The following is a 21,815-nucleotide window of genomic DNA, read 5'->3' as shown; positions in this document are numbered from 1 at the left end:
GCGGTTCTCGAGTTTTTTACTATAGGGTTTAACGGTGGGGAATATCGTTTGTGGCCAGAAGTGCGACTGGCAGAGCCACCAAGTCAGGCATGGAGACCCCTCCCGAAGCCGCGCCAGCTTGGACTAGGATGCTGATTGGCCTTTGTCTGCCTCGCAGCCTGTACAATACCAGACCTCTGTTCCGGACTGCCGTGCAAAACAATAAACGACTCGAGAAGCACAGCGAGCGCTGCTCTTATCAGCAATAAATTGCCCCCTTTTTTTTTCCTTCATGTCCGCTCCAATCTCGGTCATGAAAATTAGCATGTTGTCCGTGGGTCTTGCTTATGCTAAGAAGTACCAAGTCCCGTCTCGCCGCTATTACACCGCTATATTCTACCCTCAGACACCGTCAATCTGATAGTATCTATACGCAGGGTTAAAGCAGCGACTGTGGTGTAGAGACATTCTCCATGGTGGCAGGCATGTTCCCTTTGCTCTTGCCCACTCAAATTACAGGTATGCTGATATGCAGTACTACTGTATGGTAGTACATACTTCGCAGTAGAGGCGAAAATTATCACCTTAGCATGTCATCTTATAATCCTTGCGCGAAAAACACGAGTTGTAGAATCGGAACATTGCCGCTGATCGCCATTTCATCATCGTTATCTGAAGGCTACGATATTGTTACCGTAAGACGTAACCATGCATACCCTTTTTCTCAACCGGTTTCTATTCCGTTACGTGACACCGAGCCTGCAAACCATGTCTTCATCATGTCGTCTTACACCACGAAACATCGATGTTGCGAACACATAATAGTATTTCGCTTAATAACACACGTGCTGCTCCGCATCCGTCGAGTGTATGATTCTAAGACCTATAATGGGTGGGTATGACATACTTACAATCACGCCGGGCTGACCGGACCGCCACCTCTGGTCCTCCATGAGCGGCTCGGTTCATTTGCGATTCGCTGCGAGGCTACAATTGATGTGTGATTTGAGTTTTCCAATCTATGATTACAGTCCCAAATGCGGGGTCTACGAGGTATGCGTTGAGATATGTTCACTCTCAATCTTGACGTTCATGCAGAAAGATATTGTGCCTCAGGTTAGGCAAAGGATACGAGCGCGTAATAACTTTAGCTTCTTCCCCGTGCGCTCTTCCACAACACAGATGGAAGATGGTTTATTGCCTCGCTATGAAGGAGGGAAAGCCGAGATAAAATCGAATAGATAGATGGTATTTCTCGCATTGTTCGTTCTCACTATGGAAGATCGGGTACGTATTTTCATTTCAGCATATCTCAGACTTATCCACAGAGTCTTGCGTAACGGTAGTTGAAACCATGATACTACTACCGTGCTTGACTCTCAATTCCTCCTGACTATTTTGGGCACATAACCAGTGTAGGTCTATAGTGTTCAGCCCGACCACCTTAGTTATGTCGCGCGTCGCTCTACTTCCAATGGTTCCTAATTCTATCCTGCTACCGTGGTTCTTATTTGTATCACTATCTGCTTGTCTCCGATAGCCATGGGAGTCATAGGAGGCCTTGGTACGGGCTGAATTTGTTAAGACTGCGAATGCGGGACAACACCCGATGATGACGGCTGTGGTGGCATGAGCGTTGGAACGCTTATAAGTGAGAACTCAACTTACCAATTGAGCATTCCACCATGCCCCAAATAGCAAGCCATGTGGGATCAAGTGGTGCATCCACGGCTTCAGGCTTGGATGCGTTCACAGCTACCTGAGTGACACGGAGACAGGCGAATAGTATGCATACAAAACCTGTTCCGAACAGACATAGCATTGATATCTTTTTCCTACGCGGCATCTGAAGGCTCCACGTGAGCCATATCGGAAGAGCCATGACTATGACGGTCACAAGTTAGCAATTTATGCCACAATCCAGGTATCGTAGGAATGCGTACTCATCAAATTCGTAGATGTATCTGCAACAAAGGAAAAATACAAACTGAAGAGTTGAGCATTATGCCGAGCTTTCCCACCCTGTAACAAGAAAACATTAGTTGATATTCTCAAGATTGACGGCAGATCGACTCACACAACCTCCGGTCCAAAAACCAGATGGGGTACCACACGATTTGAAGTAAAAGTGGTAGTTTCCAAAGAATGTCTACAACCAAAGTGAGTTGACAGCTAACGCAACGTTCTGGTAATTACTTACAAGTACACAAATCCCAACGATGCCCCACCACACAATAGTATAACACCTGGATAACCCAACCAGCAATTTCCGATAAAGCAGCAACAGCGAACACTTGATCGCCCACAAAACACCCCAGAACAAGTTGAAAGCAGCAAACACCATCTTCGTCATCACAACTGCATCGTGCACTAACTCCGGGTACGGCGCAATCTCTCCATTAACAACACCATACACTCTCTGCATATACGGCGACACAGCAATATACAGTGCGCACTTTGTAACGTAGAAAGCGAAGCCGGCAAAAACAAAGTAATCGGACGCCGTGAGCCGCTTCGGCTTAGCGATATTGAGACCTATTCTGGCGAGGACAACGGAGCTTGTGAGACCAAGCATCGAGTATGCGACCTTGAGCACTGTGCCCTGAGCGAAACCATTGGTGCGCGTTGACATATTTTGGGTTGGATTTTGACTGAAAACGAGACGATTACAACGAAAGAAGAAAGAAAAGTCCAGAAACGAGGGGAAGAAAGGGGAAGGGGAGAGCAAAGCAGCATGATAGCAAGGCCAAAAAAAAGCTGGCGGTAGTTGTACTTTGCCGCATATTCGGCTTATCCAGGTAATGGGGTGCGGAATATCGCTTGCCTTTGCGGCGTAGACGTCAATCGTCACAGTTGTCAAGACCTAGTCGGTCGATTGTTGCGAAGGGGATGGGCGCTCAATTTGCTGTGCCGAGCGTATGACTGCAGGCCCCCCCTCAACATCGGATATCGTCATGTTAAGAAGATTTGCAAGGAGGATCGATGTTTGGTATCCTGGAGTTGCCCCTGTGAAACGGGTGATTTGAGATCAGTGGTTGTGTTAGGAGATCCTACACGGTAGATCGGGTGGACTTGAACAGCATACTGGAAGAACTACTCGCTTCAGCAAGTTCGTAGAAATTATGCCTATCTGATGGCTCCTGGTTAGTATTGATGAGTGTGCACGAGATTGTAGAAAATAATGTGGTTTCTGTTGATAGATTGCTTCTCAAAAGATTCGTTGCGTTGATTGCTGTTGCTCCTCGGTACCATCTTCATCAAGGGAGAATTTGCCGCATCTTGGCGATACGAACTTCCCGCACGAGGATAGAGCGGGCTTGGGGCTCAAATAGAGTAATCCCTTCACGGAGCATCTTGAAAAGATGAGGCGTCTCGGTCCAAGCGGCACATGCATGTTGGCGGCACGGATTTAGCGCACGCGAAGCGTGCGCACAACGGCCAACATCTTCCCTCAACATTGGCTGGAAAGCTCTGCCGATTATGATATTGGTTAGGACTCATGCAGGACATAGAGTGCCCTCTTCTGACGGCGTAGGTCTTGGACAAAACGGGAATTACGAGGCGTAAGTACGTAGTCGATGATCCCTAATATCCTGCGAACCAGCTTGTATTTGGTGTAGTAGTAGCATTGGTGGGTTGCTGCCGTTCCTTCGCATCAAGGGCTCCATCAGATGCAGGGATGGGCTTTGAGCTCGAATCAACACGCAATCTGAGAGTAAAGACTGCGCATCCCTGCATCTAGATCCTACTAAGCTTAATTCTGAAATCCTAATGCACCGGTCAGTTTCCCATCATGCCACTACATCTCGTCGCCAAGGCGGCGCAGTATGTGACACAACAGCAAGTAAAGAATTCTCGGCTGCCCGTGAGTGGCGGATTGAGAACAGTCGCTGCAACGCTTTGATTGTGTGCGTACATGGTAACTAGGGTACTTGTGTTTTCCCAACCAAGGATGATGTTGCGGCGAGGTTTGGAACCATCTCATCAACTCATGATATGTACCTTTTACTCGTACCTAGTAATAAAAATTATGAACTGCTAAAGAGAGACTGGTATTCAGTACAGCTATTGCTTAATGAGCCGCCACTCCGGGTTAGTATGATCCTCGGTTGGGAAAATATACCCTTGTTACACCTCTACACTAGTACCTAGCCCTTGCACATGTAGCCCGTGGTCAGTTGAATTGTACCCTGCAGCTAGACGCGATCCTTCGACTGATTTCGAGGCAATAGATGCAGAGTGAAATGTCAATTTCTTAACGCAGCTACACTCCGAGGCGCTCTCCATCTCTTATAAGTGGCCATTGGGTGTCATAACTGTCACTTGAGGTACCTCCCCTGCTTTAGACGCACCCCCTTTACTAATCTCATTGCAAGACACAGCGCCGCACAGTATGAAGGCCTCTTTGGTTGTCTCGCTTGGGGCTTTTTCTGCCATTGCTTCTACACAAGACGTGTTTGAGGCCTCGGACTTTAACGTTGTAGAGGCTCTGGCTGCGAACGGCGTCAACGTCTCCGCCATTCCTGCCCTGGATGCACTGACTGAAAGACGTGCTATCTCAACCGGATGCACGGCGGCTGTAAGTCATACTGCTATCTATCAAAGGCATTTTCTGATTCTCAAAAAAGTGCGGTGCCCTCAAAACCATCTTTGGAAACAAGCTTCTCACCAGCGGATCACCCGCGTACGATGCATTCACCAGTGGATACTGGTCTATACAAGCATCTTTGGTGGACCCAGCTTGTGTGTTGAAGCCATCAATAGCGCAAGATGTATCAATCTTGGTACTCATGTCTCGTCTTACTCAATGTCCCTTTGCCGTAAAGGGCGGTGGACATACTGCCTTCCCTGGTGCATCTAACATTCAAGATGGCATCACGGTAAACATGGAGGACATGAACGAAATCACACTCTCCAGCGACCAGAAAACCGCATTCATAGGGCCAGGAAATCGATGGGGGGCGGTATATGAAAAGCTTGGTCAACACAGCCTTGCTGTCATGGGTGGCCGCGCATCAGAGGTAGGCCTTGGCCTCGTTCTCGGCGGGGGTATCAGTCACCAATCCAGTATCTATGGATATGCTTGCGACAACGTGGCTTCCTTTGAAGTCGTCACTGCATCAGGTGGTATCATCACCGTCACCCCAACCATCTACCCAGATCTTTACTGGGCACTTCGTGGAGGTGGGAACAACTTCGGTATAGTCACCCGATTTGAGTTGGAGACAATTCCCCAGGGCTTGATGTGGGGCGGACTCCAAATTCACCCAGAGGCTACTTACCCGCTTCTTATAGATGCCTTTGCTTCGATGGCAGAAGACGCCAACAAAGACCCTAAATCTTCACAGATTCTTTCATTTGCTCTGGGAGCTGGCCAAGCGGCCGCACAAATCCAACTAGAGTACCTCGAGCCTGTAAACGAGCTCAACCCCCCCACTATCCTCAAAAAGTACCTCAATATCACTTCGATACATACCGACACCATGAACAGAACTTTGGCAAATGACACCTCCCTGATAACCGAACAGATGCCCAACGGTCAGCGCTACGCATTCTGGGCTTCTACCTTCAAACTGGATCGGGATCTCATGAACTGGCTCCAAGAACGCCATCGACAGGACTTCACCGCCATGCCCAACAGGGGCTCGCTGACATTCCAAGCCTTCACTGTACCTGCCATGCAAAAGATGAGCAAGAAAGGCGGTAACGCGCTCGGCCTCTCTCCCACGGACGGACCATTGATGCACAGCCTCCTTTATCTGGTCTGGGACGACGCTTCTCAAGACACCAAGATCCAAAGAGCTGCCCAGAATTTCTTGAGTGTTGCAAAGGCAGAAGCAAAGAGACGGGGCAAGTACCACGACTTCATTTACCTAAACTATGCTGGGCCGTACCAGAATGTTATCCCGAGTTATGGTAAGGAGAAGCTGGCTAGGCTCAAGGCTGTCTCTAAGAAGTACGATCCTGTTGGTGTGTTCCAGAAGCTGCAGCCTGGTGGGTTTAAGCTCGAGGGGGCGCCATATGGGGAGAAAATTTGATTTGAATGAGGCCAGTTTCGTGTAGTATTCATTGATAAAGTAGAATAAGAATCCATCATTGTGTCCGTTATACTCGTAGTCGCGTACAGAGGAGGACATGGCACTATGCCACTCCCTAGTCCAAATATAGCAAGGTTCCTCATGCCCGACCAGTGAGCGTGTTGTTATTCTGCCCCCACACCTTACTACTTGCAACTGCAGCAACATCTCCTGCACACCAACAGCCCACCTCATCATGTGAGCAGCCAAGGATTATGCACGTCGTCAGGCTGAGCGGCTACTCAGCTGCGGCGCCAACAACTCACCTCTACCATCCTTGATGTACTACAGTTATTCTCGTCTCTACCTCTATTATGACGACACATGGCACGCCAGCTGCGACCCGAAGACTACACAGTAGGATGGGTGTGTGCACTGCCTGTCGAGATGGTGGCGGCGCAGGAGATGCTTGACGAGGAGCATGCTGGCCTGGAGCACAACCTACTATCTGACAATGACAAGAATCTGTACACGCTAGGCTCTGTCGGCGGTCACAACGTCGCCATTGTATGCCTGCCTGCCGGTCGGATCGGCAATAACTCAGCAGCCGTAGCGGCAACTCGAATGCAAGCAACGTTTAAAAACATTCAGTTTGGGTTGATGGTCGGCATTGGTGGCGGCGTTCCGAGTTCTGAAGCAGACGTTCGGTTAGGTGACGTTGTTGTCAGCCAGCCCCACGGGAATCTTGCTGGTGTAGTACAGTATGATATGGGGAAAACAAAACCAGGCGGCTTTGAACGAACGGGATCAATGGATGCACCACTGGAGGTGCTGTTAGCAGCTGTCGCGCGCGTAAAGGCGAACGACCTGCGTGGCAGAAGCAAGCTGTCTGAACATATCTCCAAGCTGGAAAGCATGACCAAGTTACGACGCAGCAACGCAGGGATTGATGTACTTTTTGAAGCAACATACGACCATGTTGCAGGGCCGACATGCGATAGGTGCAGCCCTGACAGACAGAAGACTCGACAGGCACGCCCCGTCGGGGAGGAAGTAGTGGTACATTACGGCACTATCGCATCTGGCAACTGAGTGTTACGGAGTGCTGCTGAACGAGACAGAGTCAGTGTTAGGCTCGGCAAAGTACTGTGTTTTGAGATGGAAGCAGCAGGGCTACTAAATAGCTTTCGCTGTCTCGTTATACGCGGTATCTGCGACTACGCAGACTCACATAAAAACAAGCTGTGGCAGCCGTACGCAGCCGGGACTGCGGCCGCATATGCGAAAGAAGTTTTGTTAGCGGTACCGCCGGCAGAGCTGTCCAAGCTAAATATGGTGGAAAAAGTCGTGAGAGAGACAAGTGGTAAGTGTTGCCGCAGCTATCTTATTTCATGTCTTGTAATAGCGCACTGATGCCACAGCAGGAAACGTACCCAAACCTAACTACCACATACCCTTTCTTATCAATCGACGCTTTGTTGGACGAAAAACAGAGCTTCACCTCTTGCAGAAAAGGCTAATGATGGACCAGGACTGCCAGGAGCTGTCCATTATGGGGCTTGGTGGGACAGGCAAGACACAGTTGGCGTTGCAATTTGCATACAGCGTGAGAGACCAATGGCCAGATTATTCAATCTTTTGGGTGCCTGTCCTGAGCATGGAGACTTTTGAGCAGGCATGTGTAAGCATCGTAAAAAATTTGGGTATACCGCAAGTGGCGGACGACAAAGAAGACATTAAAGAGCGAGTGAAACAATGGTTGAGCTCAAGTCGAGCAGGGCGGTGGCTGATGGTGGTGGACAACGCTGACGACCCTAGTACCTTGTTCGAAACAGCAGAGTCACAGGGCATCGTTGACTATCTACCAAAGAGCGAGAACGGTATCATACTGTACACAACACGCACGATGGAGGTAGCGATATCGTTAACACAGTACGATGTTCTGGAGCTGGAGGCCATGGATCGTCAGGACGCGATCGAGTTTTTCTCCAGCTCAATAATCAGGAAAGAGCTACTCTGTGACCACACGGCGAGAGACGAGCTACTAGAAGAGCTAACACGGCTACCGCTGGCCATCGCGCAGGCGGCTGCGTATCTGAACATGAATCGCATGACAATCAAAAAATATCTTGGATTACTGCACAATACTGAAAAAGATCTTATCGGTCTACTAAGCAGAGACTTTCGTGACAACACGCGATACAAAGGCTCAGTGAACGCAGTGGCGACTACGTGGGTGGTGTCGTTCAGCCAGTTACGCGAGCGCGATACATTTGCGGCAGGTTTGCTTGAGTTTATATCCTTTATAGAGTGGAAGGCCGTACCACGGTCCTTGCGGCCAAAGAAAGATTCTGAAGAGGAGATGGAGAGAGCCATTGGCACGCTGTGCGGATACTCCTTTCTAGTAAGACGCAATAGTAACAGTCAAGGCACACAGGAAGAGAGCGAAGAACATACAGAGACAAAGGAGGAAGAGTGGTACGACATCCACCGACTTGTGCACCTAGCGACACGGACCTGGGTCAAGAAGAACGGCGATGCAAACAAGGTAGTGGAAGGTGCAATCCGGCATGTTGCACATGTCTTTCCGGAAGGAAAATACCAGAACCGGGCCGTTTGGAGAGGTACTTGCCGCACGCGCTTCAGTTGCTTAACGGCAGGCAGCACGGCAATATAGAGGACCTTTCTGAGCTGTTTCTACGAATGGGGGTGTGTCTGCGAATAGATGGCAGGTATCGGGAGGCGTTGGCATGGCTGGAAAAGTCATGTCAACAGAGAGTTCACCTTAGTGAGGATGACCCAGACCGCCTATACTCACAGTACAACCTCGCGGTAACATATACGTACGACAGATAACCGCAAAAGTCGATACCACTATTGGAGCGCATAGTACAAATAAGAAAGGAGACTTCATCGTCAAATGCCCCAAGCTTATTGAGATCGCAGGAAGATCTCGCACAAGCATATAATTTCGACGGACGGTGGCATAAGACGATCGCTTTTCTAGAAGATGTTATCAAAGTAGCGGAGAAAACGTTAGCGCCAGAGAACGACGAACTAATATCATTGCAAGAGACCATCGCAATAGCATGCCAGAACTGCTATCTATTGATAAAGGCATTCCCACTTCTAGAAAAAGTTGTCAAAACTCGAGAACGGATGCTGCCGCCAGAGCATCCACATCGACTGGGCTCGTAGCACGCCCTCGCACAGTTGTACCTTTTAGACGGACAAGAACAAAGAGCAGTGCCGCTCCTGGAACACATCGTGAGCGTGGACGATAAGACGCTGGAGCCAGAGCATCCGCATCGAATGACATCGCAGCACATGCTCGCGGTAGCATACTATAAGCTTGGGCAGGTACACAGGGCAGTGGCACTACTGGAGAGTGTTGTCGCTGTTGAAGCTCACAAGCTGCGAGATGATCATCCTTCGCGGCAGAACTCGGTCAAGTGGTTGAATTTTATGCTTGCAGAGCTGGATGCGAACAAGGATGAAACATCAAATCCATCTGGTGAGGGAGATCATGGCGATAATTCCAGTGAATAGGGCGCCTAGCAATGCAAAATCAATAGTTTCAAAGCTGGCAACGTCAAATACTTGGGTTACTTACTCATCGAGAAGATCAAGTACCGAAACGATACCTCTTGCACGTTTTACAACGCAAGAGAAGAGAGACATGCATGACCCCCTCAAGTCAAACAGAATGACAATCATGTTGCTGTTAATTCTCATTTTCTCACTTAGCATTGCATGAGTGAACGAACAAAAAGAATTCTAGTTGCAAACAAAAGTAATCCAGACTTTGATTGCTAAACACTGAAATCTAACTCGAGACAACAATGAAAAAGATCGTGTATATTCCTTCACATCCTACTTCTCTACAGACAAGATAGATAGATAGATCATCATGCCTTCTCCTCAGTAGACTTGCTGACGACCGGCTCATCTACTTTCTTGCTGTCAGATTCAGCACTCTTGATGTTGCCTCCGTCTACTGCTTCTGGACCTGATCCAGGAAAGGCACCAGGGGCGTCAGCGGAGCCAGGTGCTTTCTCCGTCACCACAGGCTCCTCTAGCTTCAAGGCAGCTGAGACCTTAGATGTAAATGACTCAAGAGTGCCTGATGCCACAGAGGACACTTGCTCAGACAATGAAGCATTTTCAGTCTTCGCCTCAGTCTTTGCCTCGGTTGCAGAAGCAGGCTGAGCCTCGTCCTTTGACAAAGTTTTGGTCAGTTGCGGCTTTTCTGATTCTGGCGCAACACTCTCATCCGCTGCAGCCTTGGTGGCGACGGGCTCTTCAGCCTGTGCAGGAACATTGAGCGATTTCTGTATCTGCACAGCCATCTTGGCAGCTGGGACGTCCAGGCTACCGTCTTCAACAAAACTCCAAATTGCAGTCACAGGGCCAACGCTCAGTTTCTGAGCTGGCACGGCAGCCGCAGCAGCCGCACCGCCTGGGGCTGGAGAAGAAGCAGGCTTCCTCCTCTGTGGACCCTTGGCCCGACTCTTTCGAGCATCTTGCAGCGGTGCTGCCTCCTTTTCTTCCACTTCCGGCTCAGGCTCCTTAACTTTGGGAGGACCCTGTGGCCCTAGACCAATTTTGCTGTTGAGGTCTTTGAGGAAGCCGGCTTGGAGAGCAGCAATTTTGCCTCCAGCTGGACGACCAGTCAGCACTGATTTCGCCTTATGCGGAGAAGCTTCGTTCTCGCTGGCTTGTGACTGCGCACTTGAACCATTTTCTGAAGGGCCAGTAGATGACTTGGTTGGGCGTGCTGAGGCATGCCCCCTTGGGCGTTCGGGGACGATTGGTACTCTCGTTCCCCCCGCAGGTGACTCCTTTCTGACAGGTCGGGCAGGGATAATAGGCTGAGCAGGGGCGGAGGATTTCTGATCCTGGGGGGAATCTTCGGCGTACTCGTTCGTTTCCTCCATCTGTGGCGTGCTGACCGTGGTCTCGAGGTATCCGTGTGACGGCGCGTCTTCCCAGATGTCCTGACTTGGGAAACGTTGCTGCATACCGGGGCGGCCTGGTGTCTCGTCTCGCACTTTTCCAAGAAGCTTGTTTTCGGCAGCAAATTGCTTCGTATGATCCGAAAGGAATGACTTTTGATCTTCCTCAGTGATCTGACGCTTGCGTTGCTCCTCTGTTTCTGGGCTTTCAAATGCTTTGGCAGGACTGACATCTCCTTTGCTGACGGCGGTTTGAGGCTCTTCAGGCTCCTGGGGAGTATCAACGGTAGTCTCGAGCTGCAGACTACCAGGCGTGTCCTCCCAAACATCTTGGCTTGGGAAGTGGTGGCGAGCATAGCTAGGACGCTTGACCTCGTCAACCTTTGAGTTTGGCTTCTTGGTCTCTTCATCCTCTGGGAAGAGCGGTTCATATTCTTTATGGGACTCAAGCGGAGTGCTGCTATGTTCGTACTGGGCTGGGCTCGGAATCACGCGTTGCTGTTGTATGCTCCTGTTCCTACTTGAGCTCCTACTGGAGGTGCGCTGCTTGGTGAGGTACTGTGACGTGCCGTCCTCATTGGCAATGTATTCATTGCCGTGGCGCTCGAGCTCAGGTGACACGGCAGGTTGCCTCCACTCAGCATCTGGGTGCTTCTTGAGTTCATCAGAGGCAAGGATAGGTGTACCATATCCACGCTCGGTAACCCATCCGCCCTCAGCAGCAGTGTTACCGCCTCGCGGTCCAAGGTCTGCAGTAGGGGGGTCGTAACCTCCACCATGAACCTTACTAGAACGGTGTGTAGGCGGATCAATATGAATGACTTCTCCCTTGTCATTCACCTCTTGGCCGGCCTCGTTACGGAGCGGGGAGTCAGCGTGGCGAGTTTTGTTCAAAGAAGTCACACCAGAAGATTGCGGTCTGGGAGAAGCCATCCTTGAGGCATATTCCTCGGTGGCCCTGTAACCAATCTGCTCATCAGGAGTTCCAACGACGTCCCGGCTAGTGCCTGCGCAACAAGGTTAATACCAAATGCATATTCGTCTGATAGGATCAAGTAGCGTACCCACTCCGACGTCTTGCGACCTTGTGTGCACAAGCTTTTCCAGGTTGTCCGCGCCCCAGTGGTAATCTTTTCTGTTTTCCTGGATGTGAGGGCCATACTCGCCCGCCTTCTCACGCTTCAAATCGTCCGGATGCTTTTCGTACCACTTTTGCTCAAATTCGTCTGTCGATATCTTGCCATGGCCGTGCATGCCATAGCTGCCAGGAGGTCCGTGAAAGATCTCGCGACCGCTCTTTGTACGCCCATGATGACGACCACTGGGTTTCTGATGGAAGCCAACTCCTTGAGATCCGGGCTGTTGCGCAAATGGAGCCGGGCTTGGAGCCTGCACATCTCCGGCATTGCGAAACATGGGCACCTGTACACCAATCTCTGGAATACCATGCTCATCCTGATCGTTGTAGATTGAGCTAGGGCGTGAACCAGCTGACGAGCCAGAACGGCCAGACTTTGCTTGTGAAACCTTGTCATCAATTGACAGTTGCGAGCCAAAGCCAGCAGCGGCTGCTGTTTGCGAATCGGTCCGCGTCACAGCCTGAATCCGTGTTTTTGCGGTGGAGCTCGGAACTGAGGCAGTCGGAGCATGCAAGGGCAAGTCGCCTGCAACATTCTTGGTATGCTGTGGAGAGCCACCCTGGTTGTCTTCATTGAGAGTCTTGGACAAGTCCTCGAAACTGGCGTATTCAGTGCCTTCCTCTCCGAGCGAAGGCATAGAGACACTGGGAGGACGAGAGGGCACCTCAGTGCTGAGGCGATGGCTATCTTTTGGTGGACCACCGGGTACATAGGTGGGATCGTTGAGCGGGGAGGGGGCATATCTGTCCCCGCTTGGAGAGACGGAGCGGTCCATGCCGCGGTTCGGACGAGGGGGGATCTTGGGAACTTCCATATGGCTTCCCGGCGCCGGCGAACGGCTATTCTGGGAGCGCGATGGGCGTGGAGGTATTGTTGGTTGAGCGGTCATTGTGTGCTTCGCCGTTGCTCGAGGGCTATGTGGGGTAGAGGTGTTGCGTTGGCTGCGGGGAGTCTTGGAAGGCTGAGAGAAAATCAATGTCAGTGACAGGTAAGACACGGACTGGTTATTTGATACGTCGAGCGTCAGACAGACAGCGGCATTGACAACAGTGAAGAAACAGACAAATGTAGAGAAGTGGTCAGCCAGCTCCACTGAGCTATAGCCAGCCAATGAGGGGCAGTGCAAATGAGAGCCCGAATGCTGCGGGACAGGGCGAGGTTTTATAGTGCAAACTCACCGCACGACACGCAATTAGGCCCAACACTCAAAGTGAGGCTAAAGAGGAAAATTGGATGGTTCGGTATGGTGTTGCCAAATGGCGCAGAGTGGATTGGCGTGGTGAACCTGGGGTGGTGGATTTAAGTAGTAGACAGCTCTGCGACCCGCATTTGCATCATGCCTGGATATGGCGCATGGGGCCCTGGCGTCTGGCGTCTGGCACGCGGCAACCATCATCAGCGCCCGCGGTATGCATGCGCATTTTGGTGACTTGGCTTTATTTGCTCTGTCGTGTGCTTCCCAGTATTTGCATTGAGTTGACAAAAAAAAGACGAAGAAGAACATGTCACTTCCGCAAACGCTGTCCATCCATTGTGCCTGTCGCGTTGGACATGAACATCAGAGGTGCCCAGCCACTATGCCGCATCGAGGACTATGCGACTTCAACAACAACTACGTGGAGGCTTTCGAGCCTGGCAAACTTGGGCTATCCACAATTATCTCGTTAGCCTTATGAAGTGTCCGGTCAAGCCAACGCGACTGGACTCTGCAGGACGAGGACGCTTCTTATCAACTGCGCGCCATACTGCAGACTCTTCAATGATGTGTGCGACTCCCGGCACGAAAAAGCCGCTAGTGTTCCCCGCGCCGAGAAAGTGTGGTTCCTGGCGAATCCCTAGCAGCCACTCATCGGCATGCACAAGGGCGAGCAGAGCCTAGGTCTAGGTCAACGGCAGTAATCCTTCTTTGCTTTTGAGCCCAGCGCATCCCTTCACATGCCATCTGTCCTGCGTTGTCCGTGAGTAGAGCATGGTCTGCTTACATAGGATGAAAAGATTGAACAGCGTCACCCCCCCCCCCCCCAGTATGTGGATGGGAATGCAAGCTTCTAGAACTTTGCAGGCCTTCCAATAGGCCCTGCACAGTCTCCACATGTGCAGTTACGTATGTTCCCCCGCCTTGGGCTACTACTAGTACTTCATGACCAATATTCGACTGTCAAACGCACAGCACAGAAATGAAAATATAGTATCGCATTCTCGTGCCTCTAAGTTTGGCCATACGCCTTCGGCTTCAGGCAATCCCTGTGATAGATATCTCCCAATAACGCCTGGCTTTTCACCCGTGATACAAACAGATTCAATCGTGGCCCGACACCAGGATGCGGCTGTTATGGCAGAATCCATTTCGCCCTCGGTCCCTGTGTGTATTCCAAAACAGGTTGTACATTCGCAATCGTTGCCCACATCTACCACATTCTCATCCAATCTCTCATCCTGTTCCCGCCATGTGAGTCTCTTCTTTAGATGATCATCTGTGCAACGCCCTGTCCACCAAGTGTCTTGCTGCCCTGGAACTGCTGGCCCTTGATGCCGGCAAGTGCATAGAAGACTGCAGCAAGCATCAGGAAGATGGCTGCGACAATCAAGCTCGTGGCCATAGGCCAAATGCTGATCCATTGTATAACGCTCATCACACCATAGATGGCAGCGCGCATATAGTTGGAGCTGAATTTGCGGATGAATTCGTCGAATTTCGACGAGGTTGGACAGATGCGAAGAAGGAGCGGTATCTCAATAAATATAATGACGAAGGAGCACACCCTACGACGTTGATTAGATCGTTAGGCCCAGTGCGCCACAAGAGGTAGGAGCCGTACAAGCATACGATGCTGAACGCAATGACAAAGTTGGCGTGGAAGATGTTGGCGATACCCAGCGCAAAGCATAGGAATATACATAGGACTCCGGTCCTAGACGTGGAGTTAGCGGACACGGTCGGAGAGCAATGGAGGTGCGTGGCATAGTAGTCATGATGGTGCTTGAGTCCACCACACCGTGTAGTGGTCTGATGGTCTTCCAACACCGCTCATGCTTGGCGATTCCCCCTGACAGTATCTTGGTGATGTCTGTGGGAAGCCTGGGTGGCCTGTGGAAAGATGGTGAGGGGACGCGACTGACCATTGTCCGTAGATACCTTCAAAGATGCCATGTCAGCAACAATGCAACAGCGCCAGCGCCAGCGGCAGTAGCAGCAGCAGATAGCTTACTGAAATTTCGCGACTTGAACTCTTCTGCGAGCGTCATGTTTGCTTTGGAATCAAGCCTCGTGGGAGTTCAGCTGTAAGTATAGGGCAATGTCGAGTGCAGTCTGGGTCGGTTTGTTGACGGCGCAAGCTGTGTGGACGGAGCTACTGTAAGACGGATTGGACGAGCGTCAGTGTCGGTTTTGTACAAAGTGGGCTGGGTTGGTGGTGTGGGTTGCGAGTGCGTAATGTAGTTGTGGCGGTGCAGTAGAGCAGGTGTATAGGCGTGCGGTATAGCGGAGTGGGTGGCTGCCTGCTTGTTGCGATGGCAATGATTACGGTTGCTTGCTTCTTCTAGGTATGCTCAGCCCTCGGTCGGCGCGGCCTCCACGTAAACTAGAGCGGCTAGCGCTTGCCGAAACCGTCTTGGATCGGAGCCACGCAGACAAATCACCGACGTGCACTTTCTGTTTCAGAACATCTCTCACAGTCGCAGCTGCCTCACACACACGGGGAATGAATGCTATTTTGAAGGGGAAGCAGCCATGGCAGGCTCTTGCGCTGGCCTCTGCTGGCCTCGGCCTGGCCCTCTTCTACCTCTTCGCGCAACAATCGCTCACGCCAAACAACCCATCTCACTCCACTGCGCTCCGACAAGACCGCCAAGACAACGAAGCGGTTCACACGGCAGACGACATGGGTCCGGAGGAGAGGGCGTATCATGAGGGCTTCATGCGCGAGGCCATCGCCATGGTAAAACAACCCCTGCACACGCCACACACACCCACGTCTGCTCCAGCATACTTACATTCACACACCATATCCAACATACTTGAATGCTGACTCATCCCTTGCGCTAGGCCGAACTTGCACTCAAGAGCGACGAGACGCCTGTTGGCTGTGTCTTTGTCAAGGATGGCCAGGTCATTGGTCGAGGCATGAACGAGACCAATCGTACTCTCAATGGCACCAGACACGCCGAGTTCGTGGCCATTGCTGGTATCCTGTCTGAGTATCCCATCTCTGTCCTCAACGAGACAGATCTCTATGTCACCGTTGAGCCGTGCGTCATGTGCGCGTCAATGCTCCGTCAGTATGGCATTCGCGCAGTCTACTTTGGATGCTGGAACGAGCGCTTTGGTGGAACAGGAGGGGTGCTCAAGATCCATTCTGAGTACGCCAACCCTTGAAGACCCACACCCACATCACCATCACTAACCCTTCGATAGTCCCAGCGTCGACAAGCCATATCCTGTCACCGGTGGCATCTTTCGAGAGGAGGCAATTATGCTGCTGCGGAAGTTCTATGTCCAGGAAAACGAAAAGGCGCCCGAGCCCAAGCAGAAGAAGACTAGAGAGTTGAAGACCGAGATCCTGCCTATGGATGTCCATCAACCAAAATCGACACCCTCATCTGCTACCCACGCGCCCGGCCATTCTGCTTCCACCGGGTCCATTCCCACTCTTACTTCCTTGGTCAAGACGGTTGTCCCTGCGCCAGCCGAGTCCCGTCCAGCATCAGCTTCCACGGCTTTTGCCTGAGGAATCCCATGACGCATGCATACTTATACCCAACATGATAGATGATTTGACATCAACCTGATGATATGGAATGTACGATAGCTCACGACCCTTACTTTGAATATGAAGACTATTCTGGCGGATTGCCTGCTAGTGCTGTCATGTGAGGATCGTGCACGCGATGAAAGACATTGTAGCCGGAAGCAGATATCACATAGGATAGTAACGTGAACGGGCAATGTATATACCCCCTTTTTTAACAAGGCATCTATTTAGACGTCCTGCTTGTCTAGTCCTTATTTCTCTCCACCACCTGCGGCTAGCTGAACAAGCAGGAAGAGAGCAATAGCCCACCAGTACCTGCATAGTTGTCAGCATATTTTCCCCTAATAACAATCGCAGCTCTACCCACTTTTGCAAGAATGTCTTCTCTGGCTCTTCTCCACCCAGCTTTCCTTCGGCATTCAATACAATGGGCTTGTTCAGTACCGGCTTCGGTCCTGTATCCTTCCTCTTTATCTCAACTTCTACCTCTTTTCCACTGCCTTTTGCACTTGTACTGAACCCAACGTGAAAAGGCTCGCCCTTCTCGTCAACGTGGATGACAATCTTCTTGTGGTATTGCTCGGAGAAGCTCGCCGCTGAAGTCACAACGCCATGTAACGAGGTCGATTTTGGATCGGTGAGACCGACACGTAATAAGCGGTCGGCGGAGTACGAGCCCGTTGGGGGTGTATATGAGACTAGGGTGCCGACTGGTTGATCCGCATCGTAGTCGATCTGTGCGAGGGGTACTGGTGAAGCGATTGCAGCCGTACCCTCAGAGGCAGGAACAGGAGCGACATAGAGCGTCACCGAAGATGCAACTGCAAGGGGCAGTAAAAAAAGTCTGGAGAATAGCATACTGACGTGCTCATGTAAACGGCGACTATAGTGTACGCGCATTGGTGTTGGAAGCCGAAGCTTGGCTAGCGTACAACGGCGAATCGTATCACCGAAGAGCATTCACCAGCATGCATGGGACCCTCGGTTTTACTACCAACCCCTCTCCTCACTCCACGTCTCACGAGCCGCGTAGACATTGACTCATGCTGCTCCTCCGCTTGTCCCGGAATTGCACCGATAAGTCATTCCCAAGACTCAAACTTGCCTCTGGGTGGCGTTGCGGGCATCCAACAGCGGCCGGTATACCAAAAGAAGTGGATCCGAAAGTGACGATGCCCACCTCCCTACAACCCTTTCGTGACCAGATCGGCACTTGACCCGCGACCCTAGATGCCAGTAGCCGGATTAGATGGAATATCTAAGCAACTAAGGGCTGTCAATTGCCCCACCCCCACCATGCTAGAGCTTCCCCCGAGCTATTATGAGCTCATCCCGCATTTACAGCTGTCGGTTGCTCAACATTATCTTGTCGAAGTACAAGTTCTGCTAATCTCCTGTTGTTTCTCTCCTCCTGTGTCCTTGTCCTTTTGCGCGCACAAAAACACAAATTATGGCTATTCCATTCAGACAGACGCAGCGCCAGCAGTCGCGGCAATTGTCGACTGACCCTCGCAATGAGCTCCACCCTCAAGTCGACCACTACATTGGGATTGATGTGGGTACTGGTAGTGCCAGAGCTTGCATCATGAACGACCAAGGCGATATTGTAGGACTGGCATCAGAAAACATTGGTCTCTGGCAGCCACAAACTGGTTATTATGTAATTTACGCTGCTGCAGGTACAAACGTTAGCCAAAACTAAAACGACGCAGGAACAATCCACGACAGATATTTGGCGATGCATCTGCTCTTCAGTCCGTCGAGCAATAGATCAGCACAACATCGACCCGAGTACCATTCGTGGCATTGGCTTCGACGCCACATGCTCCCTTGCTGTCTTCAGGGACGACACTGACGAACCTGTCCCGGTTACCGGGCCCAACTTCGATAACAAAGACGGCAATGACCGCAACGTCATTCTTTGGCTCGACCATCGTCCTGTAGAGGAAACAAATAAGATCAATGCTACCAAGCACAATCTACTTCGATATGTTGGAGGCAAAATGTCAATTGAGATGGAGATTCCAAAAGTGCTTTGGCTCAAGAACAACATGCCAAAAGAGTTATTCGATCGTTGCAAGTTCTACGATCTAACGGACGCCCTTACACATCTTGCCACTGGAAGCGAGAGCCGGAGCTATTGCAGTGTTGTCTGCAAGCAAGGCTTCGTACCAGTCGGCGTTGACGGAAGTGTCAAGGGATGGCAGGAGGATTTTCTCAAGGAAATCGGTCTTGAGGAGCTATGCGAGGACAACTTTAAGCGCATGGGAGGTGTTGATAATGTGGTTTGTCCATCGCTTTGAGATATCTAGAGCGCAACTAACCCTCTGGCAGAATGGACGTTATCTCACTGCCGGTGAGCTCGTCGGTACGCTCAGCGAAAAGGCTGCACAGGAAATGGGCCTTCAGCCGGGTATCGCAGTCGGCAGCGGCGTCATCGATGCTTATGCCGGTTGGATTGGTACTGTTGGGGCCAAGGTCAAGCTCGACGAGGACACACTCGATATGGATCAGCCCAAGAACGACGTTTCCCAAGCCTTTACACGTCTTGCCGCCGTTGCAGGAACCTCTACCTGCCATCTCGCCATGTCCCGCGACCCCGTTTTTGTGGACGGAGTATGGGGCCCATACCGAGATGTGCTCCTACCAGGCTACTGGATGGCAGAGGGTGGACAGAGTGCAACAGGTGAACTACTCAAGCACATAATCGAGATACACCCTGCTTTCAACGAGGCTGTCTCTGTTGCTGAAACTTACAACACGAACATCTACGACTACCTGAACGAACACTTGCGGGAAATGGCCGACAATGAAAAGGCACCGCATATCTCTTGGCTCGGCCGCCACTTTTTCTTCTACGGCGACCTTTTTGGAAACCGCTCACCTATAGCTGATCCCAACATGAAGGGATCTGTCATCGGTCTAAGCTCCGACAAGAGTCTTGACAGTCTAGCACTGTACTACTATGCCACAATGGAGTTCATTGCCCTACAGACACATCAAATTGTTTCGGCGATGAACAAATCAGGACATGTCATTTCATCTATATTCATGTCTGGGTCGCAGTGCCAGAACAGCCTACTCATGGAGCTCATGGCCACGGCATGCGACATGCCTGTGCTCATCCCACGATACGTACATGCGGCTGTTGTGCATGGCGCAGCTATGTTGGGCGCCAAGGCCGCCAGTACAGACAAGGATGGCAAGAGCGAGCCGCTGTGGGATATCATGGATCGGCTCAGCAAGCCTGGTAAAACAGTAAAGCCGTTGGCTGACAAGGCAGTCAAGAAGCTGTTGGATGCCAAATACAAGGTCTTCTTGGAGCAATGCGAGGGACAGCAAAGGTACAGGAATGAGGTTGATGCGGCAATCCAGGGATGGAAGAGCACTTAAAGGAACCGTAGTGGAAGCCGTGTCCGTCGGAAGTGTAATTAGAAGTATGCTCTAGATACCATGTCCTATCTCGACAGTTTTCAAAAGGCCATGCTTAACGGCTGTTGTAGCGCGACCCCATGCCTATGTTGCCAAAGGAAAAAGCCATATTCCGGTTTCTCAACCCGCTTCATCCGTGTATCGTAAGGGACTAACATAACCTCTCTTCAAGGGACTTTTTTTTTTCGCTTATCGCCATTGTTCGTGAAAGGGTATCGTGTGTGATGGATTTAAAGAAGACTTGTCAAAATGATGTGTGATTTAGTAGCGACGGCGCGGGCCTCGTGGTGGGTCGCGATGACCACTTTCGTTGAAGCCATATCGTCCATCTTGGAAGCTACCAGCTCGTGCGCCTGTGTCGATTTCCATGTCATCGGCTGATTGGGTCAGACGACCAGCTGGGGCTCGGGACAGCGACAGATGGGTGCTCGCAGGGACGTCCTTCATGTATACGTAGAGAAGCCTGCCATCAGCCTGTACACTGCATTAGTCTCGCTCCGCTCGGAACCCTGCATAGACCGACCTTTTGGTTGTTGAACGTCGCAATGACATTCTCCGCTCCTTCCCTGGTCGCAAACTGAAGCTCCACCATGACCGTTGGGCTTGCGGACAAAAGCTTGCATCCTAGAGTCTCTCCTCCAATGGGGCTCATGACAGCCTCGATATCGGCGGCTGTTGTCCCGGGTGCAAAGTTGCTCGCAATGACGGTGCATGGTCCTCCGTTTGCAACACCTCGGATGCTGATACCCGCACCATCGTTGCTGCGTGCGCCCGCACCCCGGTTGAGCGACGAGGCGAACTTGTCAAATGTCCTTGTGTTGCGCTCGACTTGCGACGCCGACGCCGTTCGCGCAAGGTGGTTCCTGGTGTTGGCTGCGCCGCGGGGATTGTTCAGCTTGTGCAGGTCGTGTTGCCATTTCCCGTCGATGCTGCCGGCTGGCTTCGCACTCGCCGATCGCTTTTGAACACCAGCACTACCGTTTATGCGACTGAGAAGAGACGGCTTCTCAGAATCGACCCGCGGCTTTGCGCCCGCACCGGAGGCATTGGGTTTCCGGCCACGGCTTCCGCCGCCGAGGAACTGCTGGGCGAGCGTCTCGTTCTTCTTCTTCTCCCGCGTCTGCTTGACAAAGTCGTCAAACGATACAGTTGTCGATGCGACCATGATGGGCGGTTGCGGTTGGTTGAAATTGGTGGTGAGGCGGGAGTGGGCTGGGGTGTTGGAAGGAAAGCGCGTGGATGTCGACCTAAGAATGGCCGGTGAGCGCGTCAATGGAGACAACAGCGCTATGGTAAACGCTCGGACCATCTGGCTGCCCCGGCGAAACAAAAAACCCGCCGCGAAAAGTTCCCGTACAAAAGTTGGAAGCTCGACGGCTTCTTCTCTTCACTACACAACGCAACGTCTGGTAAGTTCATAACCCCCCTCTACTTTTCTTTCGCGTCACCGCTATCATGATGAACATACGTGTCGCCCCTATCATACACTACATGGTGATCGACCACCCAAGCCAAATGGGAAAACTGATATCTTCAACCTTT

At 51.3% G+C, this 21,815-nt stretch overlaps 10 protein-coding genes across 10 annotated transcripts; 4 read left to right on the top strand and 6 right to left on the bottom strand.

Moving 5' to 3' along the window:
• Positions 1 to 1,281: 1,281 nt before the first annotated feature.
• Positions 1,282 to 2,611, bottom strand: COCCADRAFT_33695 (uncharacterized protein; the record flags this gene model as incomplete). Its single annotated transcript, XM_007710467.1, has 5 exons — positions 1,282 to 1,598; positions 1,648 to 1,863; positions 1,923 to 2,001; positions 2,057 to 2,128; positions 2,180 to 2,611. The coding sequence occupies 5 exons, from the start codon at positions 2,609 to 2,611 to the stop codon at positions 1,282 to 1,284; spliced, it is 1,116 nt and encodes a 371-aa protein (XP_007708657.1).
• Positions 2,612 to 4,372: 1,761 nt separating this feature from the next.
• On the top strand, positions 4,373 to 6,017 carry COCCADRAFT_33694 (uncharacterized protein; the record flags this gene model as incomplete). Its single annotated transcript, XM_007710466.1, has 2 exons — positions 4,373 to 4,558; positions 4,608 to 6,017. The coding sequence occupies 2 exons, from the start codon at positions 4,373 to 4,375 to the stop codon at positions 6,015 to 6,017; spliced, it is 1,596 nt and encodes a 531-aa protein (XP_007708656.1).
• Positions 6,018 to 6,380: 363 nt separating this feature from the next.
• Positions 6,381 to 9,545, top strand: COCCADRAFT_33693 (uncharacterized protein; the record flags this gene model as incomplete). Its single annotated transcript, XM_007710465.1, has 5 exons — positions 6,381 to 6,997; positions 7,100 to 7,359; positions 7,421 to 8,610; positions 8,643 to 8,828; positions 9,195 to 9,545. 5 exons carry the CDS (start codon positions 6,381 to 6,383, stop codon positions 9,543 to 9,545), a joined length of 2,604 nt encoding a protein of 867 aa, XP_007708655.1.
• A 359-nt stretch (positions 9,546 to 9,904) lies between these two features.
• COCCADRAFT_33692 (uncharacterized protein) lies at positions 9,905 to 12,979 on the bottom strand (the record flags this gene model as incomplete). The annotated part of the gene is made up of 2 exons (XM_007710464.1): positions 9,905 to 11,958; positions 12,016 to 12,979. 2 exons carry the CDS (start codon positions 12,977 to 12,979, stop codon positions 9,905 to 9,907), a joined length of 3,018 nt encoding a protein of 1,005 aa, XP_007708654.1.
• Positions 12,980 to 13,971: 992 nt separating this feature from the next.
• COCCADRAFT_86566 (uncharacterized protein) lies at positions 13,972 to 14,184 on the bottom strand (the record flags this gene model as incomplete). The annotated part of the gene is made up of 1 exon (XM_007710499.1): positions 13,972 to 14,184. One exon carries the CDS (start codon positions 14,182 to 14,184, stop codon positions 13,972 to 13,974), a length of 213 nt encoding a protein of 70 aa, XP_007708689.1.
• Positions 14,185 to 14,552: 368 nt separating this feature from the next.
• COCCADRAFT_86697 (uncharacterized protein) lies at positions 14,553 to 15,336 on the bottom strand (the record flags this gene model as incomplete). Its single annotated transcript, XM_007710498.1, has 4 exons — positions 14,553 to 14,853; positions 14,910 to 15,002; positions 15,211 to 15,226; positions 15,300 to 15,336. The coding sequence occupies 4 exons, from the start codon at positions 15,334 to 15,336 to the stop codon at positions 14,553 to 14,555; spliced, it is 447 nt and encodes a 148-aa protein (XP_007708688.1).
• Positions 15,337 to 15,971: 635 nt separating this feature from the next.
• COCCADRAFT_86663 (uncharacterized protein) lies at positions 15,972 to 16,817 on the top strand (the record flags this gene model as incomplete). Its single annotated transcript, XM_007710497.1, has 3 exons — positions 15,972 to 16,028; positions 16,136 to 16,449; positions 16,505 to 16,817. 3 exons carry the CDS (start codon positions 15,972 to 15,974, stop codon positions 16,815 to 16,817), a joined length of 684 nt encoding a protein of 227 aa, XP_007708687.1.
• A 275-nt stretch (positions 16,818 to 17,092) lies between these two features.
• COCCADRAFT_33689 (uncharacterized protein) lies at positions 17,093 to 17,699 on the bottom strand (the record flags this gene model as incomplete). Its single annotated transcript, XM_007710463.1, has 2 exons — positions 17,093 to 17,156; positions 17,209 to 17,699. The coding sequence occupies 2 exons, from the start codon at positions 17,697 to 17,699 to the stop codon at positions 17,093 to 17,095; spliced, it is 555 nt and encodes a 184-aa protein (XP_007708653.1).
• A 592-nt stretch (positions 17,700 to 18,291) lies between these two features.
• Positions 18,292 to 20,234, top strand: COCCADRAFT_1999 (uncharacterized protein; the record flags this gene model as incomplete). The annotated part of the gene is made up of 3 exons (XM_007710432.1): positions 18,292 to 18,501; positions 18,554 to 19,126; positions 19,176 to 20,234. 3 exons carry the CDS (start codon positions 18,292 to 18,294, stop codon positions 20,232 to 20,234), a joined length of 1,842 nt encoding a protein of 613 aa, XP_007708622.1.
• Positions 20,235 to 20,534: 300 nt separating this feature from the next.
• Positions 20,535 to 21,438, bottom strand: COCCADRAFT_86589 (uncharacterized protein; the record flags this gene model as incomplete). Its single annotated transcript, XM_007710496.1, has 2 exons — positions 20,535 to 20,747; positions 20,797 to 21,438. 2 exons carry the CDS (start codon positions 21,436 to 21,438, stop codon positions 20,535 to 20,537), a joined length of 855 nt encoding a protein of 284 aa, XP_007708686.1.
• Positions 21,439 to 21,815: the final 377 nt, after the last annotated feature.

The sequence above is a fragment of the Bipolaris zeicola genome, assembly GCF_000523435.1.
Source record: "Bipolaris zeicola 26-R-13 unplaced genomic scaffold scaffold_18, whole genome shotgun sequence".
Classification (NCBI taxonomy): Eukaryota; Fungi; Ascomycota; class Dothideomycetes; order Pleosporales; family Pleosporaceae; genus Bipolaris; species Bipolaris zeicola.
Note: the sequence above shows the minus strand (reverse complement) of the source record. Positions and strands in the feature narration are given on the sequence as shown.